Source organism: Pleurodeles waltl, chromosome 9 (genome assembly GCF_031143425.1).
Source record: "Pleurodeles waltl isolate 20211129_DDA chromosome 9, aPleWal1.hap1.20221129, whole genome shotgun sequence".
Taxonomy (NCBI): domain Eukaryota; kingdom Metazoa; phylum Chordata; class Amphibia; order Caudata; family Salamandridae; genus Pleurodeles; species Pleurodeles waltl.
This window is the reverse complement of record NC_090448.1, coordinates 65,382,619-65,409,460: the sequence shown is the minus strand read 5'-3', so window position 1 is coordinate 65,409,460 and position 26,842 is coordinate 65,382,619. Positions and strand designations below refer to the sequence as shown.

At 47.9% G+C, this 26,842-nt stretch overlaps 1 protein-coding gene across 2 annotated transcripts in view; it reads left to right on the top strand.

Moving 5' to 3' along the window:
* RBSN (rabenosyn, RAB effector) overlaps positions 1-26,842 on the top strand; it is a 307,004-nt gene that overhangs the window by 94,718 nt on the left and 185,444 nt on the right. For both annotated transcript variants that reach the window (XM_069206303.1, XM_069206304.1), the window contains one exon: positions 16,804-16,938. In XM_069206303.1, coding sequence (XP_069062404.1) covers positions 16,804-16,938 — 135 coding nt within the window. The remainder of the gene's footprint in view (positions 1-16,803; positions 16,939-26,842) is intronic.

Here is a 26,842-nt window from a genome sequence, read left to right as displayed (position 1 = left end):
TGCAGCCCAGGCGGCTGGCGGAGCGCCAGGTACTCACCTGATTTATTGGGAGGATGGCCTCCTGTATAGTGAGCCTAAGGTTCCTGAGCCGGGGTCAGCTCGTATGCTGGTGGTACCCCAGGGCTTCAGGACCTTCCTACTGGGGTTGGCTCATGATGTGTCTTTGGCAGGACATCTAGGGCAGGACAAGACCTATAAGAGGCTTGTCTCCCACTTTTACTGGCCCTTGATGAACAAGCAGTCAGCTGCTTATTGTAGATCTTGTCAGACTTGTCAGGCAAGTGGCAAGAGTGGGGGGAAATGCAAAGCTCCCCTCCAACCTTTACCGGTAGTCAGTACTCCCTTTGAAAGGGTAGGAATTGACATTGTGGGGCCTCTGGATCCCAAGACAGCCATGGGCAACAGGTTTATCCTGGTCTTGGTGGACCATGCCACACGGTACCCAGAAGCTATTCCTCTAAGAACGGTCACCGCCCCCGTGGTGGGACGTGCCTTAATGGGGGTTTTTACCCGCATGGGGTTCCCCAAGGAGGTAGTATCTGATAGGGGTACAAACTTCATATCCACTTATATGAAGTCTCTGTGGAAGGTGTGTGGGGTAACCTACAAGTTCACCACCCCTTACCACCCCCAAAGTAATGGTCTGGTTGAGAGATTCAACCGCACCTTGAAAGGCATGATTCAGGGCCTGTCAGAGCCCTTGAGGCGTAAGTGGGACGTCCTCTTGCCATGCCTTCTGTTCGCTTACAGGGAGGTGCCTCAAAAGGGACTTGGCTTTAGCCCCTTTGAGCTCATCTATGGCCACCCTGTGAGGGGACCGCTCAGTCTGGTGAAGGAGGCTTTGGAGAAAGCTCCTAGTAAACCACCCCAGGATGTATTTAGCTACATGCTGGCACTAAGAAACCAGACTGCCCGCTTCAGGAGTCTCGCTCAGGAGAACCTGGAAGCAAGCCAGGAGGACATGAAACGGTGGTACGACCAGAATGCCACTCTGGTTGAGTTTCAGCCTGGACAAAAAGTGTGGGTCATGGCACCAGTGGAGCCTAGGGCTCTCCAAGATAAGTGGACAGGGCCTTTTGAGGTGGTGGAAAGAAAGAGCGAGGTCACCTATCTGGTAGACTTGCAATCCCCCAGGAACCCCTTGAGGGTCCTACATGTCAACCGCCTCAAACCACACTTTGAGCGAACTGAGCTATCCATGCTCCTAGCGACAGATGACGGGGTGGAGGAAGAGAGTGAGCCTCTTCCTGACCTCCTGTCTGCAGGAGAGAAAGATGGGTCTGTGGAGGGAGTGATCCTCTCCCCCTCCCTGACTGAGGAACAGCAGAGGGACTGTCGCCACGTGCTGGGACAGTTCGCCTCACTGTTTTCCCTGATCCCAGGAGTCACACACCTGTGCACACATGATGTGGACACTGGGGACAGTACACCTGTTAAACATAAGGTTTACAGGGTGACTGACAGGGTGAGGGCTTGCATTAAGGAGGAAGTCTCCAAAATGTTAACCCTAAGGGTTATTGAGCACTCCAGCAGTCCTTGGGCCAGCCCAGTGGTCTTGGTCCCAAAGGCTACTGCTCCTGGTGCCACTCCAGAACTTAGGTTCTGTGTGGACTACCGGGGTCTCAATGCGGTCAGCAAGACTGACGCACACCCCATCCCCCGAGCTGATGAGCTCATTGATCGGTTAGGAGCTGCCAAGTACCTCAGTCCGTTTGATTTAACATCTGGGTACTGGCAGATTGCCTTAACTGAAGGGGCAAAGGAGAGGTCAGCATTCTCTACCCCCGATGGGCACTTCCACTTCAATGTGATGCCCTTTGGGATGAAGAATGCCCCTGCCACCTTTCAGAGGTTGGTCAACCAGGTGTTGGCAGGACTGGATGAGTTCAGTGCCGCCTACCTGGATGACATTGCTGTGTTTAGTTCCACATGGGAGGAACACCTGCAACACCTCTGGAGAGTGTTAGAGGCCCTGCAGAAGGCAGGCCTCACTATTAAGGCGAGCAAGTGCCAAATAGGGCAGGGTTCTGTTGTGTACTTAGGACACCAGGTGGGGAGTGGCCAGGTGGCACCCCTACAGCCTAAGATTGACACGATTCTGGCTTGGGAGCCTCCCAAGACCCAGACTGAAGTGAGAGCCTTTTTAGGTCTCACAGGATACTATCGGAGGTTCGTTAAGGGATATGGTACCATTGTTACCCCCTTAACTGAGTTGACTTCTAAGAAGCAACCCAAGAAAGTGATCTGGACAGAGGCTTGCCAGAACGCTTTTGATGCCCTGAAGGCGGCCATGTGCACAGCACCTGTGCTGAAGGCACCTGACTACTCCACGGAGTTTGTTGTACAGACAGACGCCTCAGAGCATGGTATTGGAGCAGTACTCTCACAGCTGAATGAAGAGGGCCTAGATCAACCCGTAGCCTTCATTAGCAGGAGGTTACTACCCAGGGAACGTAGGTGGAGTGCCATAGAACGTGAAGCGTTTGCTGTGGTCTGGGCACTGAAGAAGCTAAGACCCTACTTGTTTGGGACTCACTTCCGAGTTCAGACCGACCACAGACCCCTCAGATGGTTAATGCAGATGAGGGGTGAGAACCCAAAACTGTTGAGGTGGTCCATTTCCCTACAGGGGATGGACTTTACGGTGGAACATCGACCCGGTACAGAGCACGCCAATGCTGATGGTCTGTCCAGGTTCTTCCGCCTTAGTGATGAGAACTCCCATGAGGTTGGGTAGTTGCTCCCCACTTTTAGCTGGGGGGGACACGTGTTAGACTTTTCATCCTTGGCGTGGTCTCCCTTAACTTTTTGCCTCTGTTCCCCAGGTTGTTGATGTGTGCTGGACTCTGATTTTGCTGTTTTTGTTGCTCTGGGCACTTTACCACTGCTAACCAGTGCTAAAGTGCAAGTGCTCCTGTTTAAATTGTATATAAGTGATTCATCCATGATTGGCATATTTGAATTACTAGTAAGTCCCTAGTAATGTGCACTAGAGGTGCCAGGGCCTGTAAATCAAATGCTACTAGTGGGCCTGCAGCACTGGTTGTGCCACCCACATAAGTAGCTCTGTAATCATGTCTCAGACCTGCCACTGCAGTGTCTGTGTGTGTATTCTTACACTGTAAATTCGACTTGGCAAGTGTACCCACTTGCCAGGCCTAAACCTTCCCTTTTCTTACATGTAAGGCACCCCTAAGGTAGGCCCTAGGTAGCCCCAAGGGCAGGGTGCAGTGTATGGATAAGGTAGGACATATAGTACTGTGGTTTATATGTCCTGACAGTGAAATACTGCCAATTTCGTTTTCACTGTTGCAAGGTCTGTCTCTCTCTCATAGGATAATATGGGGGCTACCTTTAAATATGATTAAAGTGTAGATTCCCCTAGAGAGTAGATGGACATGTGGAGTTTGGGATCCCTGAACTCACAATTTAAAAATACATCTTTTAGTAAAGTTGATTTTAAGATTGTGCGTTTGGAAATGCCACTTTTAGAAAGTGAGCATTTTCTTGCTTAAACCATTCTGTGACTCTGCCTTGTTTGTGGATTCCCTGTCTGGGTCAGTTTGACAGTTGGGTTGTTTTTCACCTCACACCAGACAGTGACACAAAGGGAGCTGGGGTGTGATCTGCATTTCCTGATTAGCCATCTCTGCTAGGAGGGAGGGGTGGAGTGGTCACTCTCATCTGAAAGGACTGTGCCTGCCTCTGACAATGCTGTCTCCAGCCCCCTGGTGTGTGTCTGAGGCCTTGCCTGGGCAAGGCAGGATTTCACAAGAAGGTGTGAGTCCCCTTTGAAGAAAGGTGACTTCAAAGACTAAAATGGGTATAAGAAGGGCACCCAAACTTACAAACTTTAGAAACACTTCTGGAATCAAGAGGAACCTCTGCCTGGAGAAGAGCTGATTGCTGAGGAACAAGTGCTGCCCTGCCTGTGACTGTGCTTTGTGGAGCTTTCCTGCAGTGCTGCTTCTGCCTGAGTAAGAGGGCAAAGACTGGACTTTGTGTGCCTTCCATCTTGAAGAAGAAATCTCCAAGGGCTTGATGTAGAGCTTGCCTCCTGTTGTTGAAGTCTCAGGGATAGCAAAGACTTCTTCCTGCCAGCACCTGGAGTCTCTGGAGAGACCCCTACTCTGCTCTGTGGTGCCCTTCCAGTTCCTGGGACCCTGAAAGGAGAGGCTGGCAGCCTAAGGACAAAAATACACGCACCGAGCGCCGTGCGGAGAAAAGATCGACGCGAACCCGATCGCGGCTGAGAAAACGACGCGACGCCGACTCCGCAGCTGAGAAACGACGCCGCAGGAAACGCGACCGGAGAATCGACGCCCGGAGCAGGAGAAACGACGCGCAGCATCGCTGACGAAGGCTGAGAGATCGCAACCAGCGCCGCGGGACTTTCGGACCGTCGCGTGGCTGGCTTTTTCGACGCGCCTCGCCGTGCCGAGCTGTTTTCGACGCATATACCCGTGCAGGGTTATTTTCGACGCACACCGCCCGTGCGGGGTTATTTTTGCCGCAAACCAGGTACATTTTCACGCTAGCAGCGCTAGTGTGGTGTTACAACTACCTAAAGACTCTTTTTATTTTAAACCTTTAAAAAATCATAACTTGACTTGTGTATGTTGGATTTTTGTCGTTTTGGTCTTGTTTTGTCTAGATAAATACTTCCTATTTTTCTAAACTGGTGTTGTGTCATTTTGTAGTGTTTTCATTAAGTTACTGTGTGTGTAGGTACAAATACTTTACGCCCAGCACTCTGAGGTTAAGCCTACTGCTCTGCCAAGCTACCAAGGGGGTAAGCAGGGGTTAGCTGAGGGTGATTCTCTTTTATCCTAACTAGAGTGAGGGTCCTTGCTTGAACAGGGGGTAACCTGACTGTCAACCAAAGACCCCATTTCTAACAATGATGATGTGAGGCTTGAAACTGAGGGTGGTCTAGAAGTTGAATATTGGTGACTTCACACTGTCTGGAGGTAAAGCCACCTATATTAATTTCATAACGGCATCTCTGGACTTGGTGTTGCTTCCTTGAATTGGCGCCAGGAACAAACTCTGTTTAGGTGGGTTCGGTATTAGGCAGGTCCTGAACATTCAGCCTTAAATGCTTGTGTAGCAGAACTTCAGTCTGCCAATATTGTGGCTGGATGTACCATTCATGAAGAGCTGGTTATTTTCTGCATACTTGTGTATTCATATGTTTGCCAACCAGCACCGCTCCTAGAGTCTTTACAGGTTAAAATAATTATTGACAGTATGGTGTCTTTAAGGACACTGCAGGTTACAATGATGTAGTTGGACCTGCAATGGTTTACTTGGACCAGCTGGACTGCGGTCTTCAAGTAAGATACAAAGAATTGTAGGATTTTGCCTCATAGGCCCAATTCAGGTCTTAGTGGTAAGAGACATCAAAGACTGCCTTTTTGCTGCAGTGGGAAATCTGCAGGACAAGTAAATAAATGGGCAGCCTTGATCAAGAATGCATCTCCACAATCTTTGACCATGTTCATCTGGGAAAGCAATACTTCTAAGAGTACTCTGCTTAGAAACAGTTGCAGGACAGCTTTGTTTCAAGAAGACTCATCCATGGTTAAATAATTGCATAGTTTGTCTTCAGCGTTGGCCTGATCTAAAACTCAAGGGGAGCTCTTGAAGCCCTTATGGTGAAAAAGCACATCACCTAAAAAACTAAAAGCACTCTCATACCCTTTACAGACTAGCAGTCACCAACACTCCTGGAAGCACTCTCGCATCCCTCACATAGTAGCAGTCTTGCTCTACCGAAACCACACCCACCTGAGCAGCATCACACACCATCAAAAGCACAATCCCATATCTCAGAGAGTAGCAATCTTGCACCTCAAACAACACTTATACCCCTTGCGGAATTGCAGTCACCTCCTACTGGTATACTGGTAGCATTGCCACACCTCTGAAACACTGGCAGCAGAACCAGTATAACGTACTGATAACTATTCATACTGATAACTATCCATTTGCTTTGACTGGTGAGTTTGTGCATATGGTATTGTTTATTGGTTATTGGGTGAACAAAAGAATGAATCAATGGCTGGATGAATAGATGTACAAGTGACAGGTGCCTGGATAATGAACAATTGATCCCTTGGACGGATGAATGTGTGACTGCATTAATGGTAGCATCCAGGCAGACCAATGCTTGCTTTGATGTTTTGCTTTACGCTGTTCTGCAGCATTTAGTTCTCATGGGGAATGTAAAACCATATAGCGTATGGGTAGTGGAGCTGTGAAAGAAAGTAGAGGCAAAGGGTGCTAGTGGGAGATTTTTCCACTACTTGTGCCTGTCCTAGCCCTGTCCTTTGTCTGAGTAAGGTGCTTTTTTGCACCATACAGCTGTGCAACAGTTTTCAGGGAGGTCTGACGCCACACCCATTGAGTGCTGAGAATATTAAGTCACATTAAAATTGCCACTTCCCAGATGATTCCCATTTAATATCTAGCAGACTATTGGTAGTTTATTTCGCTACAGCAAAGCACATACATGGGCTTTTAGTCGGTCATCTTCCTCCATTCTCTTAGAGTGTCAATCACATTTTGCTTTCACCCACCACAGCTTGGGGTGGTGGACCAGTCCACTTCGGGAATTGTCTCTTCGCTGCGAGAAGCAGCATTTTGTTTGTGCACATTTTGCACGCCCGTAAAAATTGCCAGTATCTGCTTTTAATGCCTTTTTGCAATCTTGTTTTATTTATTTTATTGCTTTTTGTAAGATATACACACCACCTTCTAGATTACAGCACCTTTACATTGTTTTACTCTGTCTGTTGCAAATGTTTACAAAAGATACCAAACCTCATGACGTTGCAAATGCTTGTTGTCAATGGTTGTGAAGTTACAACAACTATCTGCTTGAATAGTTATAGTGATAAAATATACGTAATGCAGTCTTATGTTATCTTCAAAATGATGGTGCTTACTCAAAAGAGAACGTTTTTTTTTTTTTTAACCAATTATTTTTGAACAAGTAATTCTTAGTACACGTTTTAGAATAAGTAGGTACAATTGAGCAGCGACCACAAAAATGTCCTAGGCCAGTGGTTCCCAACCTGTGGTCTGGGGACCCCTGCAGGTCCGCGAAGCCTCCTCAGGGGGTCCACGACTGCTTAGAAAATTAAATCATCTTGACCGATTAGGTCCACAGCATTAAGTAATGACTCAGTGTGGGGGTCCATCGATTCCAATAATGATTCAGTGGGGGTCCCCGGGTTTCAGTAATGATAGTGGGTGTCCACAGAAGTCAAAAGGTTGGAAACAACTGTCCTAGTTATCAACATAGTGTACTTTGGATAGGGACGAACTGGAATTTGATAACAAATACATGCAGATGATGCAGTTCTCATTGCTCTAACTTGCTATGAGGACACAAGTGTGAAATAAACCAATGCCTAGGATCAAACCAACCCGTTTCACATCCCTTGCTGCATTTGAGGAAATGTAGATCATAAGTACAATAGTACACCAGTGTAGATCCGGAGGGGCTATGCTATATTTGCGAACTATTGTTTTATCGGTTCAATTTTTTTAGCACACCACGTTTTGAGATGGCAGGGGACATCTGCGATATTCCTGTGGAGCCCAAGTTGAGATCAAAAGAGAATGGTATGTAACACACATGTTGACACGAAAGGATTGTCAGCTGTGAAACTCATTATTTTATTTCCCCTCCAATAAGAAGTTCATACGTGCTGATGTATCTGTTAGCAAGACACATATGAAAGTTTTAAGTGATAATTGAAGTCTCTTTTGCATTGAGACTGATTCAGCTTGTTGGATGCAGTTGTTCCCAAGCACCCAGGTAAACACATTACAGTACTCTGTGGTTGGTTGTTGGGGCAGTTGCGTTTAGGTTGAATACATTCTTGAAAACAGTTTAGGTTTTCCCTATACAATAGGGTTCTGGAAAGGAGGCGTGATCTCTCACTGTGCAGCTTAAGGAATAAACCACGTGCTAATGCATACTAAGGGCTTGATTTAAATTGCAACCGGCGGAGTACCATCCACCAGGATGACTGAGGTCATTAAGTCTGCCATCCTGACAGTACTTGGTCCGTCAAATTTAGAGATGCCCCCCTGGTAGTTTCATACCTAGGTATCGGGGTTATTATTGCTTTTTTATGTCACTTGCCTCAAGGAGAAGCCTGGTGGTGAAGGACCGGAAATAAAAATCTCCCTGTTTGTTCTAAAGAGAGCGGGCTGTGTGATGGCTTTACTCAGATGGCCCCTACTCGGTCGAAACTTCCGAGTAAGTTTTACATTGAGCATCCAATTGGGTCTTCATCGATGGAAAGCTTATGCTCTGCTCGTCTCTAAATGAGGTGAGTGGACTGAGAGTTTGGTGCACAGGGCACTCTGTTGAAGTGTAAGCTGTCCACCAAAGCCTAAATCAGTCCCAATTTCTACAATGTGAAGGGACAAACCACCAATTATTTGGTTGTAAATAGTAAACCTAGTTACAGAAAACATCGCCTTTGAGCAAGGAGTTCTTGCCCTCGCCGAGAGCCCAGTTAACCAGAAACTGACACAAGCCTACCTGGGGATTTGCTTGTACGTGCTTGAAGACAAGCCCTTGAAGCCTGTTTTGAGTGACACAACACTCCGTAGTGATTAGTTACTAAAACATTCTCTGCAGGTCGTTTGTTAGACGTCTGTTTGCATATCGGTGCCTTTTGTTTTTCGTGTGGCTTGCCGATAGCACAAAGCATTTCCATGGATATCTGATGACTTAAATGACTTTGAATGCTTAGCTTATTCTGTCCTTACCCTCCTTGTGCACCACCAGCGCAGCTGCTGTATGTACCAAGAGGAAACATAGGAAAAAAGACAGACATTACACTGTGCCACACATTCATTTGTCCAACAGTCTTACATTGTAAAGCAGTGCTTGCTTAAGATTGTTTTACATTTGTGTATGTATGTATGTGTATGTATGTATGTGTGTGTATATATATATATATTCACTGAAAAAACAAAGGTTACAGTGATGTTCTAGTTAGGTTCTGGATTTACTCATACAAAACCATGGAAATTCAGCAGTTATAGTTGGAGTTATTTCAAGTAACTATAACTCTCGTCTTAAGCTAACTATAACTCGTGCCCTTGCCATGCACAGTTTTCTTATCAATAATTGTATTGCAAATGTTGCAGTGATAATATCAAAGATGCCATAGAAGATGTCATCAATGATTTAGAGTAATTAGCTGTGCATGACGAAGGTGCGCGTTATAGTTACCTTGGGGCGCGAGTTATAGTTACTTGAAATAACTCTAACGGCTGAATTTCCATGGTTTTGTACGAGTAATTTCAGAACCTAAATATAACGTCCCTGTAACCTTAGTTTTTTTCAGTGAATTTCTATGTTTTTTAAAATTTATTTTTGTATGTAAAGTCATTTTAATTACCATATGTTAATCCAATCACCGCTGCACATGGCCTAGCGCGGGTTGGCCACAGGGTCTGTCTCTGTCAGTGGATCTATGAGTGGGTGCGTGAGTGTCTGAGTTGGTCTGAAGGTGGGTGTGTGAGTGGGCACATAAGTCTCTGAATGCATGTATGAGTGAATGAATTAGTGTATGAATATGTCTGTTAATTAAAAAAACATTTTTTTTTTTTTTGCATATTCTCAAATATTCGAGAATATCCTCAAACATTCACTCATATTCGAGGATGTATGTGAATATCGCACATGATGAAGAAAAATCATTTTAAACCCATAATTAGACCCCAAGACACCCCTTTATCACATTCGTGAGGTCAGGGAACCTCCACCCAGACCCCTTATACCACTTATATCTATTTTCAGCACCAGGGACACTCTCCCATAACATTAAATGGCGGCCGCAACTTTCTAGTCAGGTTGTGGCCGCCAATTACATTGTTTCTATTTGCACTCACATTCGTGAATATTCGTGATTTATTTGTGGCTAAAGATATACAAATTTGGATTTTCCTTAATTTCTTGTAAACTACTGAATGGATGTACACCAAATAACCAAAAGCACAATCTGCATACCGAAAGCTGTCTTTCTGCAATTTTGGTGTAATTCCGTCCAGTGGTTCGGACTGGAATCATGTTCAAAGGTCCTAAAGGAATTAACATTGGAAAAGCAGCTTTTTTGAACCCCCCCCCCTTTTTTTTCGCGCCCCCTGCTTAACCGATCACCCCAAAACTTTCCACGTGCATCAAGATCAAGAATCACCAGGGCGCTTTTAGATCTAGGCAAGTAAAAACACTTTTTCAATAGAAACATGGTCCTAACTAGCACTACCTACTGGCGACCGTCAATCAGTTTTTTATATATATATATATATATATAGATATAGACCTACATCTATAGATGTATATAGATATTCGCTGAAAAAAACAAAGGTTACAGGGTGTTATAATTAGGTTCTGAATTTACTCGTACAAAACCATAGAAATTCAGCAGTTATAGTTAGAATTCTTTCAAGTAACTGTAACTCGTGCCCTAAGGTGCCTTTGCCTTGCACAGTTTTCTAATCAATAAATTTATTGCAAATGTTGCAGTGTTAATATAAAAAAATGCCATACAAGATCTCTTGGGTTATGTAATATGTGGAATATTTAGCTGTGCATGGCAAAGGCGCGAGTTTGTTACTGACCTTTTATGGCCAAGTTTCCGCCTGCTACAAGACACTTCTGGCACATTCAAGATTTGCATTCAACTTATTTCAAAGTTTGTAGGCCTTTGCCTAACACTAGGATTTGTTACCCTTCAGAGAATTTCCCACTGAAAATAAACATTATTCTTGCTTCTCCCTTGCACATTCATGTGTGCAAGGTTAGTTCCCCACCAAACTCCCCCCCCGCCCCCGTATTTAATTTCAAACAAATATCCTTCATGCATTTATTGAATCTGTATGCAACATCCTCAGCTTTACTTGGAATTGAGACCACGATTTGAGTGTCATCAGCATAGACCACAGTAGCAAAGCTGTTAGAATGGATCAATAGGGTTAAGTGAAGACCTTGGGGGGGGGGGGGGGGGGGGGGAGGTTTCAAATGGGACTCCCCGAAATTAATCATCTGCCCTCTGTCTCTTAAAAAGGAGGAGATACATTTGTATACCGATCATTTGATAACAAATCGGACAACTGTTTAAACAGGGCGGTGTGACTAACTGTGCCGAAAGAGGCAGAGAGAATTAAAAGGACCAATGCCCCTCTCCCTCCATTATCCGTGACTGCTCGGTCAATAGGACAGTTACCATATCAAACTGAAAACCTCCACTATGGCAATCACTAGGAGGTCTGCCAAAGAGTTTCAGCTTTTATTCCAAACTCAAGAGTGCTTGACATGGAATTCAGTCTGTAATAACTATTAAAAATGCAAGAAATCAACAACCTATAATAACAGGTGCATGGTGTGGAGTCAAATCCACGTGCAGTGGTAGCACATGCTGATCATTAACACACTATGTATGTCAACATTTGTTTGCCCTGTCTCCTTGCTACAGTGTGCAACCGGTGTAATTTAATCATATGTTCTTGAATGCAATACCATGCAATACTTTGCCACTCCTCTGCTATTCTCTGGTCATACTGTGCCCCAATGCATGACTTTGGACATAGGTGTATTTAGTCTTCTAAACTTGACTCTTGTGGAAGGTCATTTATTACCTAATTTTCTTCAAATTGGACTCAGTTCATTTTTAGGCAGCAGTGAGTTAGCTACCAAATAACGCTTCTGCCAAAGCTGTGAACTAAACTACTGTCTCACACTCTAAACTTCAGATGGTAAAATTTCCCTAGCTGACTGTCCTTTTGCTAATTGTGGTTATAGAAAGGTAAATTAATCATTCAGGGATAACCACTCGTTGCACGGTGTATATTTGTTTTTAGTCTACTCCTGAACTCCCAGGGCTGCTTACTGATTGAAGAGGAGGGAAGGGGTGCGAAGAGCATACCTTTTGAAATGCTTTGCACATCTCCAGATTCAAGGAAGGTCCAGTGGGTTTTGCAGCCTTCTGAAAAGATCTGCCTGTAAAAACAGTAAAAGCCCCAAACCTACAAGAGTAGATCAGTTTTTTCATTCATTCATGCCCAGTAAAACGAAAACTGTTTAATTAGGTCATTGGGATCCCTACTGTCTGCTGCTCTGTGAAACAATGAAACTAAAACATCAAGGGGGTCATTCTGACCCTGGCGGGAGCACCGCCAACAGGCTGGCGGTGCTCCCTCGAGCATTCTGACCGCGGCGGTTCAGCCGCGGTCAGAAACGGAAAGTCGGCGGTCTTCCGCCGACTTTCCGCTGCTCGGGAGAATCCTCCATGGCGGCGGAGGGGACGCCGCCATGGGGATTCTGACACCCCCTACCGCCATCCTGTTCCTGGCGGGTCTCCCGCCAGGAACAGGATGGCGGTAAGGGGTGCCGCGGGGCCCCTGGGGGCCCCTGCAGTGCCCATGCCAATGGCATGGGCACTGCAGGGGCCCCCGTAAGAGGGCCCCACAAGGTATTTCAGTGTCTGCAAAGCAGACACTGAAATACGCGACGGGTGCAACAGCACCCGTCGCACCTTCCCACTACGCCAGCTCAATTCTGAGCCGGCGTCCTCGTGGGAAGGTAGATTTGCCCTGGGCTGGCGGGTGGCCTTTTGGCGGCCGCCCGCCAGCCGAGGGCAAATCTCAAAATACCCTCAGCGGTCTTGCGACCGCGGAGCGGTATTTTGTCGGGGGAAGACTGGCGGGCGGCCTCCGCCGCCCGCCAGTCTCAGAATCACCCCCCAAGTGTTGTCTAAAAACAAAATAGCAGAGAGTCTGGAACTGAACTGCTGATAGGTTGTGAAACTTTTTTACAGAGGGTTAATGGGCCACAGGGTGTATGTTTTATATATATATTGCTTGCTTTGGCCATTTTAGGTCTCGCATGACAGTGCCGATGTCTGCAGGACACGTTGTTAACCACAGCTGTAAAATATAGAGTGGACTTTGACTGCTTATAGAAGAGTGTTACTCGAACATCTCAGGCTGCTGGTTATTCATTTTGTTGGCCTGCCTTCCAAGTAGTGCTTCTAGTAAAATGCGAGAGGGAGTTTTAGATCCAAAAAGTACCTTCAGTCATCAGACTGTTTGTCACATTCATTTCTTTATCTCCTGTATGCATTCTACGTAGAAGGGAATCATTTGTTATTTTTTCCAGCATTGGAAAAGCAAATACGTCATGCTTGCACACAGTGTATTTGCATGCAACACATGTAATCCTCATTTGACAATCCCTGTGTTTACAGTCGTTAGCACAATAAAAGCAGACCCCCTTGTTTTAAGAATGGTTGTTGCTGCCATGTAGCACTGGAGATAAACAATTGTACAGTGCTGATTTTATTGACTGTGCAGGGCGAAATGCTGAATCTGCTCCAAAGATATTCAAACTTGTGACCTGTTAATTTCACACAATTCTGATGAGCAGGTCCTTAACCCCTTCGCTGCCAGGCCTTTTTTTGGCTATTTGAAGCAGTTCACACTTAGGCCCTCCTAACTTTTTGTCCACATAAGCTACCCACACCAAATTTGCGTCCTCTTTTTCCAACATCCCAGGGATTCTAGAGGTACCCCGACGTTGTGGGTTTCCCTGGAGGAGACCAAGAAATTAGCCAAAATACAGCAACATTTTTTTTTTTTTAAGTGGGGAAAAAAGGGCAGAAGAAGGCTTGTGGCTTTTCCCCCTGAAAATGGCATCAACAAAGCGTTTGTGTTGCTAAAATCACCATCTTCCCAGCTTTCAGCAACAGGCAGACTTGAATTAGAAAACCACATTTATCAACACAATGTTGGCATTCTACCGGGACATACCCCATTTTTACTATTTTTTGGGCTTTTAGCCTCCTTCCAATTAATGACAGAAATGGGTGTGAAACCAATGCTGGATCCCGGAAAGCAAAACATTTCTGAAAAGTAGACAAAATTCTGAATTCAGTAAGGCGTCATTTGTGTAGCTCCTACAAGGTTTTCCTACAGAAAATAACAAAAAATATTGAAATTGAGGTAAAAAAAACAGCAAGTTTTCTCCACATTTTACTCTGTAACTTTTTTCTGTGATGTCAGATTTTTTAAAGCAATATACCATTAGGTCTGCTGGATATGTAAGGTTTGTAGGTTCACAAGAACCCTAGGCACCCAGAGCCAATAAATGAGCTGCACCTTGTAATGGGTTTTCATTGTATACTGGCTATACAGCAATTAATTTGCTGAAATATAAAGAGTGAAAAATAGGTATCAAGGAAACCTTTGTATTTTTAAAATGGGCACAAGATAACATGTTGAGAAGCAGTGGTTATTTGCACATCTCTGAATTCCAGGGTGCCCATACTAGCATGTGAATTACAGGACATTTCTCAAGTAGACGTCTTTTTCACACACTGTCTTACATTTGGAAAGAAAAAATGTAGAGATAGACAACGGGCAATAACACTTGTTTTGCTATTCTGTGTTCCCCCAAATCTCCCAATAAAAATGATATGTCACTTGTGTGGGTAGGCCTAATGCCCGCGACAGAAAATGCAACATGGACACCACATTTTTACATTGAAAACTGACGTGTTTTTTGGAAAGTGCCTAGCTGTGGATTTTGATCTCTAGCTCAGCCAGCACCTAAGAAAACCTACCAAACCTGGGCGTTTTTGAAAACTAGACACCTAGGGGAATCCAAGATGGCTGACTTGTGGGGCTCTCACCAAGTTCTGTTACCCAGACTCCTTTGCAAACATCACAATTTGGCCCAAAAAACACCTTTTCCTCACCTTTCAGTGACCGCAAGTTCTGGAATCTGAGAGGAGCCACAAATTTCCTTTCACCCAACGTTCCCCCAAGTCTCCTGATAAATATGGTACCTCACTTTTTTGGGTACGCCGAGTGCCTGCAACAGGAAATGCCCCAAAACACAACGCGGACACATCACATTTTCCCAAAGAAAACAGAGCTGTTTTTTACAAAGTGCCTAGCTGTGGATTTTGGCCTCTAGCTCAGCCCGCACCTATGGAAACCTACCAAACCTGTGCATTTCTGAAAACTAGACACCCAGGGGAATCCAAGATGTGGTGACCTGTGGGGCTCTCACAAGGTTCTGTTACCCAGAATCCTTTTCAAACCTCAAAATGTGATGCTTTTCCCTCACATTTTGGTGATGGAAAGTTCTGGAATCTGAGAGAAGCCACAAATTTCCTTCCACCCAGCGTTCCCCCTGTGGGGAGCGCTAGCACCCCCCGTGGGCCTGGTGCAGGACGAGGTGGTCTCGAGATCCGTGTGCGAGGACGAGACTACCTCTTCCCAGGCACCGTAGGGATTAAGTTCCACACACATATTATCAGGAGAACTAAACTTCGGTAGTCACCAGCTCTCTCTTCAAGCTAGGGTCATAGAAGGAAAGGTCATGAGCTCCTGCTTCCCATTACCTCTCACCTTTAAACTTTACGAATATCCTTTCCTGTAAGACTGCACTTAATGTATACTGACTACAAATTTTAAGGAATCATTCAAGGAGTAAGCAAGGGGAAGAAAAATGACACACAGAGAGATTGCAACGAGAAACCAGTAGAATTTCTGGTTGAACACAAGTTTGTAGTCTGAACATTAAATATTTAAAAAAGAATCCAGATGGTTTTATAAGTAAGACCCTGAAATCATTTGAAAACTGCTTAAATAATTAAATGAAGAGAAAGCAAATATGAATATTTTAGGCAAAAGAAAGTTGGATAAGGAGGTGAGCGGAAGACCTTTGAATAATCTAAAGGCAACAATGAAACAGTATAAGGAAGGGGGGAAAAGCTGAAGTATGCTAAGATGATCTGAGGTATAAACTGATGGGCAGAAGATCTGATAATAGCATTGCCTCCAGTGAAAAGGAGGTGTGTATAGTCAAATGGATGGAAATGATCTAGCTTCTCTTTTCAGCCCTATTTGGAGAAATGACCCTCAAATCAGTCTCTTTTTGAATCTGTTTATTTATTGCTCTTTGTGGTACTGAAATAGATGTTACCACAGCCTACTGAGACTTGTTTAAATGCCACAGTGTTCCAGATGGCATCCAGTTTGTTATCCAACTCATTTACATTTTCGCAAAAAGCTCTTGAAACTTTTTTTTTTTGTGAACTGACTTGCCTCGACATTGCTGTCTTTGCTGATCCGTAGTTTTCTGTAATCTCACACTTTCTTCGCATAAATATTGAACAAATGTAATTGCTCAGCAATTAAGCTTTTGTCCAATTACTTAATACATTGTTTTCTCTTGTCTGTTAAGCCTGATTCTCGCCTCTAAATTACATTTGATTTGGCATATCCAGGAATGTTTTCGCTTCCTTGGTTAATGGAGTTATCAAGCTTTCTTATTTCTGCATTTGATTTCTATTTACTCAGTACCATTCTACATATATTTCACAGCTGATCCGCTGCCTAATCATAGTTTGAGAATGTTAGAATGTTTTGCAAGGTGTTTCCCAATCACCGACAAGATCCTAGTTTCTTACTTGATTTAGCAAACCTCTGGTTTATTATTGCACTTTCTTTTTTTTTTTAACTCCTTCTTGAATCACTACCACTTCAGAACCTTTGAGAAAGATGCCCCTTTCCCTAAAATTTCAGTTATTTTTATTTTGCTGAAGTTATGGCCGATAAGATAGTTTGCACTAGTAATTAGTGTTTTCTAAAGAATATAGACCTAACCGATGTATAGACAGATGTGTTGCTTTTAACATATATAATCAGCTTTGCATACTTCCTGTAACTTGTTTTCCATCAGTAATTGTTTGCTTTGTTTTGAAGGCTTTGTGAGGAAGGCTAAGAACAAGCTTCTGAAGCGAGAAGGAGAGGAACGAACAGATTCTGGAAGCCAGGAGCGCTACGAATCCTACAGCTATGGGGGGGTTGATCCCTACATGTGGGATCCACAGGAATTGGGTAAGAACACTGATCTCCGGTGGGTAGAAAATGTGGTAAGAAAATCATGGTTAATGCTAAGCCTGCCTCCTTTTAAATTTGAGACAGTCACTGTTAGCAGACAAACTTGAAAATATTTCACTTTGTGGTTGTTGCATTCTGGCACGTTGTAAGATAACTGAAACTGTTACTTTTATGTAATTCTAGTTCTCCATCATGGGAATCGCTTCACTGAACTCATGAACTTTGAATAACTTTTTCTTTTTGTAGGTTAAACACTGAAATGATCTTTTTCACACATGCTTAATTACATGACATTATTGTAATCTGTTTTATTGTTTAAAAGAACCCCCCCCTCCCCACGCTGCTGCAGGTGTGGCAGGAGCCCCTGATCTCCCCTATTCTGAAAATGAAGGAAATCATGGTTTTACTATAAGAAAATTTGCACTATGTATTTAAGCCCCCAAGCCAGCCCACCTCTTCAGCAGGACCCCGTTTTGGCAGTTGACTGTCAGTTTATTTTGGAGCTTGAATGCATTAGGATCTTATATGAACAGACCACTTAAATCTGTGCTTGTGGTTACCAAGGAAGACCTTGGAAGCCTGGGCCTCACCCAGCGAGTAACCAAACCTACCCACGTTGACAGACGCTTCCTGGACCCCATTTTTCACCACCTTCTATCACATCAGAATCAACAAGCCCACACCAATCTGCTGGACAGACCACACCATTGTCAAATTCAGCACCCCTGTCCTGGTTCAGTGCACACGCACCACCATCAGACCAGCCCGCCGAAAGTGGAACATCATCACTGACTAGGACTAGGCACCACTCTCAACATCCTCTGACGGGAACACAGCAACAACCTTCCCAAAGTCATCAAGAACTTCAATAGTTGAATCACCTCCTGCACTGACTCCCTGGCCCCCTCAATCACAACAGTACATCACGGTCTAAACCTCAGGTACACAGAGGAACTCGAGTGATGCAAACAGCTGGAGCACAAATGGAGAATGATCCAGGACAACACAGACTGGAGCACATTCAGATCTGCTCTGAGATGCTACCACCAAACGATTCAGACCATCAAACTTGCTACCCTGGATCACATCAATGCCAGCAATAACACAAGCAAAGAAATCTTTGCCATTGTGAAGGATTTCACCTCACCAGTGGCTGCCACAAACTTAGATCACTCCTTATCAGGACTTCTGCAACAGCCTCTCTCAATCCTTCAGGAACAAAATCACTACCATTTACAGCAACTTCATCGTGCAGCAAGACCCAACAGACCTTGCCAAATTCCTCCCAATCTTATCCAGAGATCCAATGGTAACCACGTAGCCCCTTTGGACCCCAGCCCCCACCACGCCTATTCCAGAGGACTGTAACCCATCAGTGCAGTCCCATCAGTGCAGACTGTAACCCAACCAGAGTGCGACCTCTGACCTGCCTTAGGTCTAGAGCTCGCCCCCCATGTCCGCAGCACCAACCTGCTGTCTCCTGACTCTGACCCCCGCCCACGCTGCTGCTAGCGTGTTCGAGGCTCTCCTCCACCCGCAGGCATCCTCCTGCGCCTCATCCCTGGTGTCTAGTGGGCTCTAGTAAGCTCTAGTAAGCTTCACTTGACCCGTGTGCCGCTTTCCGCCGTCCTGTAAGTGTTTTTCTATATTTTCAGCGCCTTGCCTCCTTGCGCTTCGGCCCCCGTCGTGCCCCTTCTGATTGTGCCACTTTTCGCCGTCCTGTAAGTGCTTTTCTATTGTTTTTTCAAGCGCCTTGCCTCCTGCGCATCTGCCCTCGTTGTGCCCCTCTGATTGCTGTACCCCGATTGTATTTTGTGCCATTAGTGTATTTTTGTGACGGTTTTTCAAATTGTGCCCGACTTTTTTGTGCCTTGTTTTTCTTGTTTTCGCCCCTTGGGCGCTCCCCCTTGCAGTTCTCTCCCTGCCGCTGCCTCCCTGCGGCCCCGCCCCCCTCGTGCCCCCATTCGCCGCTCCCTCCCGCCTCCCAGCTGCTCCTCCCTCCCCCCTGCCTTCTTAATGGCTGGCGCTGCGCGTCCGCGCCGGAGGCGCGCCAGAGGCAAGCCCGTCTGCGCCCGTCTGCGCCTGGACCGTGCCCAGCGCCACCCCCCCCCCTGGTCCTCGCACCCCCCGCGCCCCATGCCTTCGTTACTCAGCCAGCGAACTCCTCGCCTTCAACCCTGGCCCCTCCACAGAGTGCTTCCAGGCCAGCCCGAAGCACACCAAAGGGCCTTTTTCCTGCCGCACCTGCAACTTCACCTGCAACAGAACAACGAAGCCAGCAACAACCAACACAAACCACCTGCACTGCATCCTCCTCAACACACGCTCCGCACGAAAGCACGCCATCGAACTCTGGGACCTGCTCGACAGCAGCGCCCCAGACGTAGCCTTCCTGACCGAAACCTGGTGGAACGACTCCTCGGCCCCTGACATCGCCATCGCCATCGCCATCCCTGACGGCTACAAGATCACCAGAAGAGATCGCACCAACGGAATCGGCGGAGGAATAGCCATCGCCCACAAAGCTACCCTCAAGATCCATACCCACACGGACGACACCCTCAAAACAGCCGAACACCTCCACTTCCAGATTCACACGGACCCCAACACTACCCTCAGAGGAACCCTCATATACCGTCCTCCAGGACCAAGAGCCCTCTTCAGCGACACCGTCTTCGACCTCGCAAGCACCCACGCCCTCGCCTCTTCAGACTACATCCTCCTGGGAGACCTAAACTTCCACCTGGAGAACAACAATGACGTCAACACCGCATCACTGACCACCAACCTCTCCAACCTCGGACTCCGTCAACTGGTCAACACTCCCACCCACATCGCCGGCCACACCCTTGACCCACTCTTCACTTCAAGCAACCACATCTCTTTCAGCCACACCTCCGAACTCCACTGGACCGACCATCACTGCGTCCATTTCTCCTTCAAGAAAAACACCGAACACCACCGCACCCCTCTGCCGGCTCACCGCCGCTGGGGAAAAGTCACCGAAGACCAACTCACCAACACCCTCGCCAAAAACCCACCACCTGACCCCACCGACCCGGACTCCGCCGCCATCAACCTCCAACAATGGATCCTCAACTGCGCCAACATCCTAGCCCCACTCAAGAGACCCACCGCCAACCAAGAAAAGAAAAAAACAGCCTGGTTCACAGACGAACTAACCACCTCCAAACGCACCTGCCAGAAACTCAAGAAAAAATTGATCCTCGAGCGCACACCCGAGAACCTTGCTACCCTCAAGGAAGCCAACCGTAAACACCACCAACTGATCCGACTCGCCAAGCGCTCCCACTTCACAGAACGCCTTAACAACAACGCTCACGACTGTAAGGAACTCTTCAGCATCGTGAAGGAACTCTCCAACCCCAACGCCAACGTCAACTACATCCCTCCATCCCAGAAACTCTGCGACAAACTCTCCACCTTCTTCTACCAGAAAATCGCAGCCATCCACGACAGCTTCAACACCTCACCTCCGCCAGACCCCACCCCCAACAACTCCTCCCACGCCGACCACATCACCACCTGGACCCAAGTAGACAACGCCAAAACCCTAAAAACCATGAACTCCATCCACTCAGGATCTCCCTCTGATCCCTGCCCACATCACGTTTTCAACAAAGCCGACGTCGCCATCGCCCACCATACTCCGCAAGATCATCAACCTTTCCTTCAACACCGATACCTTCCCGGACAGCTGGAAGCACGCAGAAATCCAACCTCTCCTCAAGAAACCTAAGGCTGACCTCAACGATCTCAAAAACTTCCGACCAATCTCCCTCCTCCCTTTCCCAGCGAAAGTCATCGAGAAGATCGTCAACACACAGCTCGCCCACTACCTTGAAGACACCTCCATCCTAGACCCCTCCCAATCCGGGTTCAGGCGAAACCACAGCACAGAGACTGCACTCCTCGCCGCCACAGATGACATCAGACTACAAATGGACAACGGCGAAACTTCAGCCCTGATCCTCTTAGACCCATCAGCCGCCTTCGATACAGTCTGCCACCGCACCCTACTAACCCGTCTACACGAAGCCTGCATCCAAGACAAAGCCCTCAACTGGATCTCCTCCTTTCTCTCCGGCAGAACCCAGAGGGTCCGACTCTCACCTTTCCACTCCAAAGCCACCAACCTCATCTGCGACGTCCCCCAAGGCTCCTCACTAAGCCCAACGCTATTCAACATCTACATGGCCCCCCTCGCACAACTGGCCCGCCAGCACAACCTCAGCATCCTCTCCTACGCCGACGACACCCAGCTCGTCCTCTCCCTGACCAAAGATCCTCACACGGCCAAAGCCAACCTTCACGAGGGACTGGAATCCATCGCCGAATGGATGAGCAACAGCCGCCTAAAACTTAACTCCGACAAGACGGAAGTCCTCATCCTCGGGCGCACCCCCTCGGCCTGGAACGACTCGTGGTGGCCCACCGCCCTGGGCCCTCCACCCACCCCAGCCAACCACGCACGAAATCTCGGCTTCATCCTCGACTCCGCCCTCACCATGTCCAAACAGGTAAACGCAGTCTCATCCTCCTGTTTTAACACCCTCCGTATGCTCCGCAGGATCTTCAAGTGAATTCCAACAGGAACCAGAAAGACGGTAACCCAAGCCCTCGTCAGTAGCAGACTCGACTACGGCAACGCACTCTACACAGGCATCCCAACTAAAGACATCAAACGACTCCAACGCATCCAGAACGCATCCGCCCGCCTGATCCTCAACATACCCCGCCGATGTCACATCTCCCCTCACCTGAGGGACCTCCACTGGCTCCCCGTGGACAAGAGGATCACCTTTAAACTCCTCACCCACGCACACAAGGCTCTACACGACACCGGACCCACCTACCTGAACACCAGACTCAACTTCTACGTTCCCTCACGTCAACTACGCTCTGCCAACCTTGCCCTCGCCATCGTCCCCCGAATCCAGCGCAAGACCTCTGGCGGCAGATCCTTCTCCTACCTCGCCGCCAAGACCTGGAACGCACTCCCAACCTCACTACGCCAGACCCAGGACCTCCTCACCTTCAGGAGACTCCTCAAGACATGGCTCTTCGAACGATAGCAGCACCCCCCCCCCCCCCCCCAGCGCCTCGAAACACTAACGGGTACATAGCACGTTTTATAAATTATTGATTGATTGATTGCTAACATCCATTGACTGCCTCCATCTCTTTCATGACCTTCCAAGATGCTTGGAAACACTAAACTGTCCTCCCGTTATTTAAAAAACCCTTTGTAGACTCTTAAGCATTTGACAACTACAGACCGATCTCCCTTCTACCATTCCTGGCTAAGGTATTCAGAAAAATCATCCACAGACGCCTCACAGAATACCTACGTTTCCAACAACTCCTTGATACCACTTAGTCTGGTTTCAGACCCATCCACAGCACAGAAACTGCCCTCATTGCCGCCTCATCCAGTGCCTACACGACGACAGAATCAAAGAGCACGCACTCTGATGGATCTGCTCCTTCCTGATTGGAAGGGCATACTTGGTCAGCCTGGCACTGTACACACGCAACCTCATCAGAGGAGTTCTGCAAGGATCCTCCCTAAGCTTGGCTTTCTTCAACGAACACCTGATTCCTCTAGCCAGCATCATCCACTATTCCAAAATCAATGTCCTTTCCTATGCTGCGATATGCAACTCACTCTCTCACAGGCAAGACACTTGGTACCCAGATCAAGTTTGATTCCCGCATAACTAAAATCGCCCACTGGATGAAGACAAACTGTCTAAAGCTGAACACAGACAAGACAGAAATTGTGATCTTCAGTAAGAGCAGTTTACAATGGGACTTCACCTTGTGGCCAACAGAGCTAGGACCAACACCCAGGCTAGGAACTTAAGTTTGCTGTTGATGACAATCCGGGATGCTTTTATTGCCTCAAGTTCCATACCCTGAAAAGGCCGATGAATATTATCAAATGGCCCCCAATCAACACTAAGAAAACTGTCACACACGCTCTGGTCACAAGCACACTAGACTTCAAGAACACCCTCAATGTATGGATAAACAAAAAACTCACCAGAAGGCTACAGACCATTTAAATCTCGGCGACTACAATCACTCTTGACCTCCCACATAGCACTCTGAGACGCACCACACTTTAGATCTTCAGTTGCCTTGGTGCACTCACTACTAATGACTCGAGAGCTACATTTGACAAAAGCCTTTACACACACATTTCCTCTATGTCTGCAGTTTTCAGGGTAGAAGTACAATTAGTCACTTTATGCTGTTTTGGATAAAGAGCATGTGAAAGAGGCTGCCTACCATATTTATATTCCACCGTGTTATAAACCAGGCTGACACACTTGCATTTTGTAATTAATCTGTTGATCCTGTGATTTGCAAGACGGTAGTTTATTATCTTTGGGCTGCATGGTGTCTCAGTACCCCCCACCTCCCAGCCCCTCGCCCTGCCCCGCGCTACTCACCCTCTCTCCTGCTTCTTTTCCTCCTCTCTGTCTCTTCCTCCTCGCTCCTAATCTGCAATCTTCTTCTGCACTCTTCTTCTCCCCGTCTTCTCTCTTCTTCTGTGTGCTCCTCAGCCTCTCCTGTCGCCTCTCTTCTTCCTCATCTTGCTCTGTGGTCTTCTGCCTTCTGCTCTTCGTCTTCTGTATCTTCTTTGTTGATCTTCTGCTTCTTCGTCCCCTGCATCTTCCTCTGTGTTCTTCTGTGTTCTTCTCTTCTGTTCTTCTGTGTTCTTCTGTTCTTCTGTGTTCTTCTCTTCTGTTCTTCTGTGTTCTTCGGTTCTTCTGTGTTCTTCCGGTCCTCTGTGTTCTTCTCTTCTGTTCTTCTGTATTCTTCCGGTCTTCTGTGTCCTTCTCTTCTGTTCTTCTGTGTTCTTCTGTTCTTCTGTGTTCTTCTGTTCTTCTGTGTTCTTCCGGTCTTCTGTGTTCTTCGCTTCTTCTGTTCTTCGGTCCTCTCCGACCCCTGTCTCTTCCCGCCCCTGTCTCTGCCCTCCTGCTCCTGCCTCACCCCCCTCTATCTCTCCACCTATCTCTCACTATCACCCACATCTACCCTTTCGCTACCTGCCTCCCTCACTCCTCTACCTATCTCTCCACCTAACTCCCTCACTCACCCCCTCCTCCTATCTACCTATTTTTCTATCTCTCCACCTATCTCTCCATCTATCTATTTCCCTATCTCTCCCCCCGTCCCGAAACCCCCTCTGTTACCTATCTCCCTATCCTCTCACTCTACCTCTCACCCTGACCCACCTCTACCACCCCCCTCCCCTATCTTTTCAACCCTACTCCTATCTATCTCCCTATTCTCCTAAAACTCTAACTCTCACCCCCCTCCACCCTTAAACCCCCCTCCCCAGCTCTTCTCACTCTACCTGTCCCCCCCTCCCTCGCGCTTTCCCGCCGCGACCGCCTGCACGCCCCCGCCCCCCAGCTCCCATTCGCCCCCAGCTGACCCCTGTGTCAACTTCACATTCCGACGCGAGACCCGCCACCTCCGCACTCAACCCATCCCTCGTCGACAGTGGAACAAGATCCCCGAAGAGCAACTCCTCGCCGCCAACCAACCCACCCTCACCACCGACCCCAACGACGCAGCCCTCAGCCTCACAAACTGGATCTCCAACTGCGCAGACAACCTTGCTCCCCTCAAACGCACGCATCGACAGACCAACACCAAAAAACCTCTCTGGTTCTCTGACACCCTCAAAGAATCAAAGAAAACTTGTCGCACCCTCGAGAAGGCCTGGTGCAAGGACCACACCGCTGACAACATGACCGCCCTCAAGAACGCTACCCGCGAACACCACCACCTGATCCGCGCTGCCAAAAGGAACTTTTTCACCGACAGACTGGACAAAAACAGCCACAACAGCAGAGAACTTTTCAGCATTGTCGAGGAGTTCTCCAACCCCAACGCCTACGCAAACGCCGTCACGCCCTCACAGGATTTGTGCGAATCCCTCGCCACCTTCTTCCACCGCAAGATCAGCGACCTCCACGACAGCTTCGGACACCAGACCTAACTTAACATCACTGAACCCGCACCCCCGGCCTTCACCCTCAACAACTGGACCCACATCAACACTGAAGAAACCAAATCCATCATGAACTCTAACCACTCTGGCGCCCCTTCGGACCCCTGCCCTCACTTCATCTTTAATAAAGCCGACGACATCATCGCCCCGCACCTCCACGCCGTCATCAACTCTTCTTTTTCTTCTGCTACCTTCCCCGAATGCTGGAAACACGCCGAAGTCAACGCCCTCCTAAAGAAACCTACGGCTGACCCGAGCGACCTGAAAAACTTCCGCCCCATCTCTCTCCTGCCTTTCCCAGCCAAGGTAATAGAGAAGACCGTCAACAAACAGCTGACCACCTTCCTGGAAAACAACAACCTGCTCGACCCTTCACAAACCGGATTCCGAACCAACCACAGCACGGAAACCGCCCTCATCTCAGTCACAGACGACATCAGAACCCTGATGGACAACGGTGAAACAGTCGCCCTCATCCTTCTCGACCTCTCGGCGGCCTTCAACTCCGTCTGTCACCGCACCCTAATCACCCGCCTCCGCTCCACCGGGATCCAAGGCCAGGCCCTGGACTGGATCGCCTCCTTCCTCTCAAACCGTTCCCAAAGAGTTTACCTCCCACCGTTTCGCTCAGACCCCACCGAGATCATCTGCGGCGTACCTCAAGGCTCATCGCCCAGCCCGACACTCTTCAATGTCTACATGAGCCCCCTCGCCAACATCGTACGCAAGCACGACATCATCATCATCACCTCCTACGCCGACGACACCCAACTTATACTCTCCCTCACCAAGGACCCCGCCAGCGCCAAGACCAACCTACAAGAGGGTATGAAGGACGTCGCAGATTGGATGAGGCTCAGCCGCCTAAAGCTGAACTCTTACAAAACGGAAGTTCTCATCCTCGGCAACACCCCGTCCGCCTGGGACGACTCCTGGTGGCCCACGGCCCTCGGCACCGCACTGACCCCCACAGACCACGCCCGCAACCTCGGCTTCATCTTGGACCCCCTTCTCACCATGACCAAGCAAGTCAACGCTGTGTCCTCCGCCTGCTTCCTCACCCTCCGCATGCTCCGCAAGATCTTCCGCTGGATCCCCGCCGACACTAGAAAAACCGTGACCCACGCCCTCGTCACGAGCCGCCTGGACTACGGCAACACCCTCTACGCTGGGACCACCACCAAATTCCAAAATCGCCTGCAACGCATTCAAAACACCTCGGCCCGCCTCATCCTCGACGTACCCCGCAACAGCCACATCTCCGCACACCTGAGACACCTGCATTGGCTCCCAGTCAGCAAAAGGATCACCTTTTGACTTCTCACCCACGCACACAAAGCCCTCCACAACAAGGGACCGGAATACCTCAACCGACGCCTCAGCTTCTACGTCCCCACCCGCCTCCTCCGTTCCTTTGGCCACGCGCTCGCTGCCGTCCCTCGCATCCGCCGCTCCACGGCGGGTGGGAGGTCTTTCTCCTTCCTGGCAGCCAAGACCTGGAACTCCCTCCCCACCAGCCTCAGGACCACCCAGGACCACTCCGCATTCCGGAGACTCCTAAAAACCTGGCTTTTCGAGCAGCAGTAACCCCCCCTTTCCCCTAGCGCCTTGAGACCCGCACGGGTGAGTAGCGCGCTTTATAAATGTTAATGATTTGATTTGATTTGATTTGATTTGAGTATGCAGAGCATATGAATCTACAGCACTACATGCCACAAACAGATGCTTACAGTGTAAGTGATGTATTCCTTGTTCGCCTTTTGTGACACTGTGTTGTACAGCATACAACCCAGTGTCCTGTGGACTGTTTGCAGTTCACAATTCCTGAAAGGATTGGGTCATAAATGA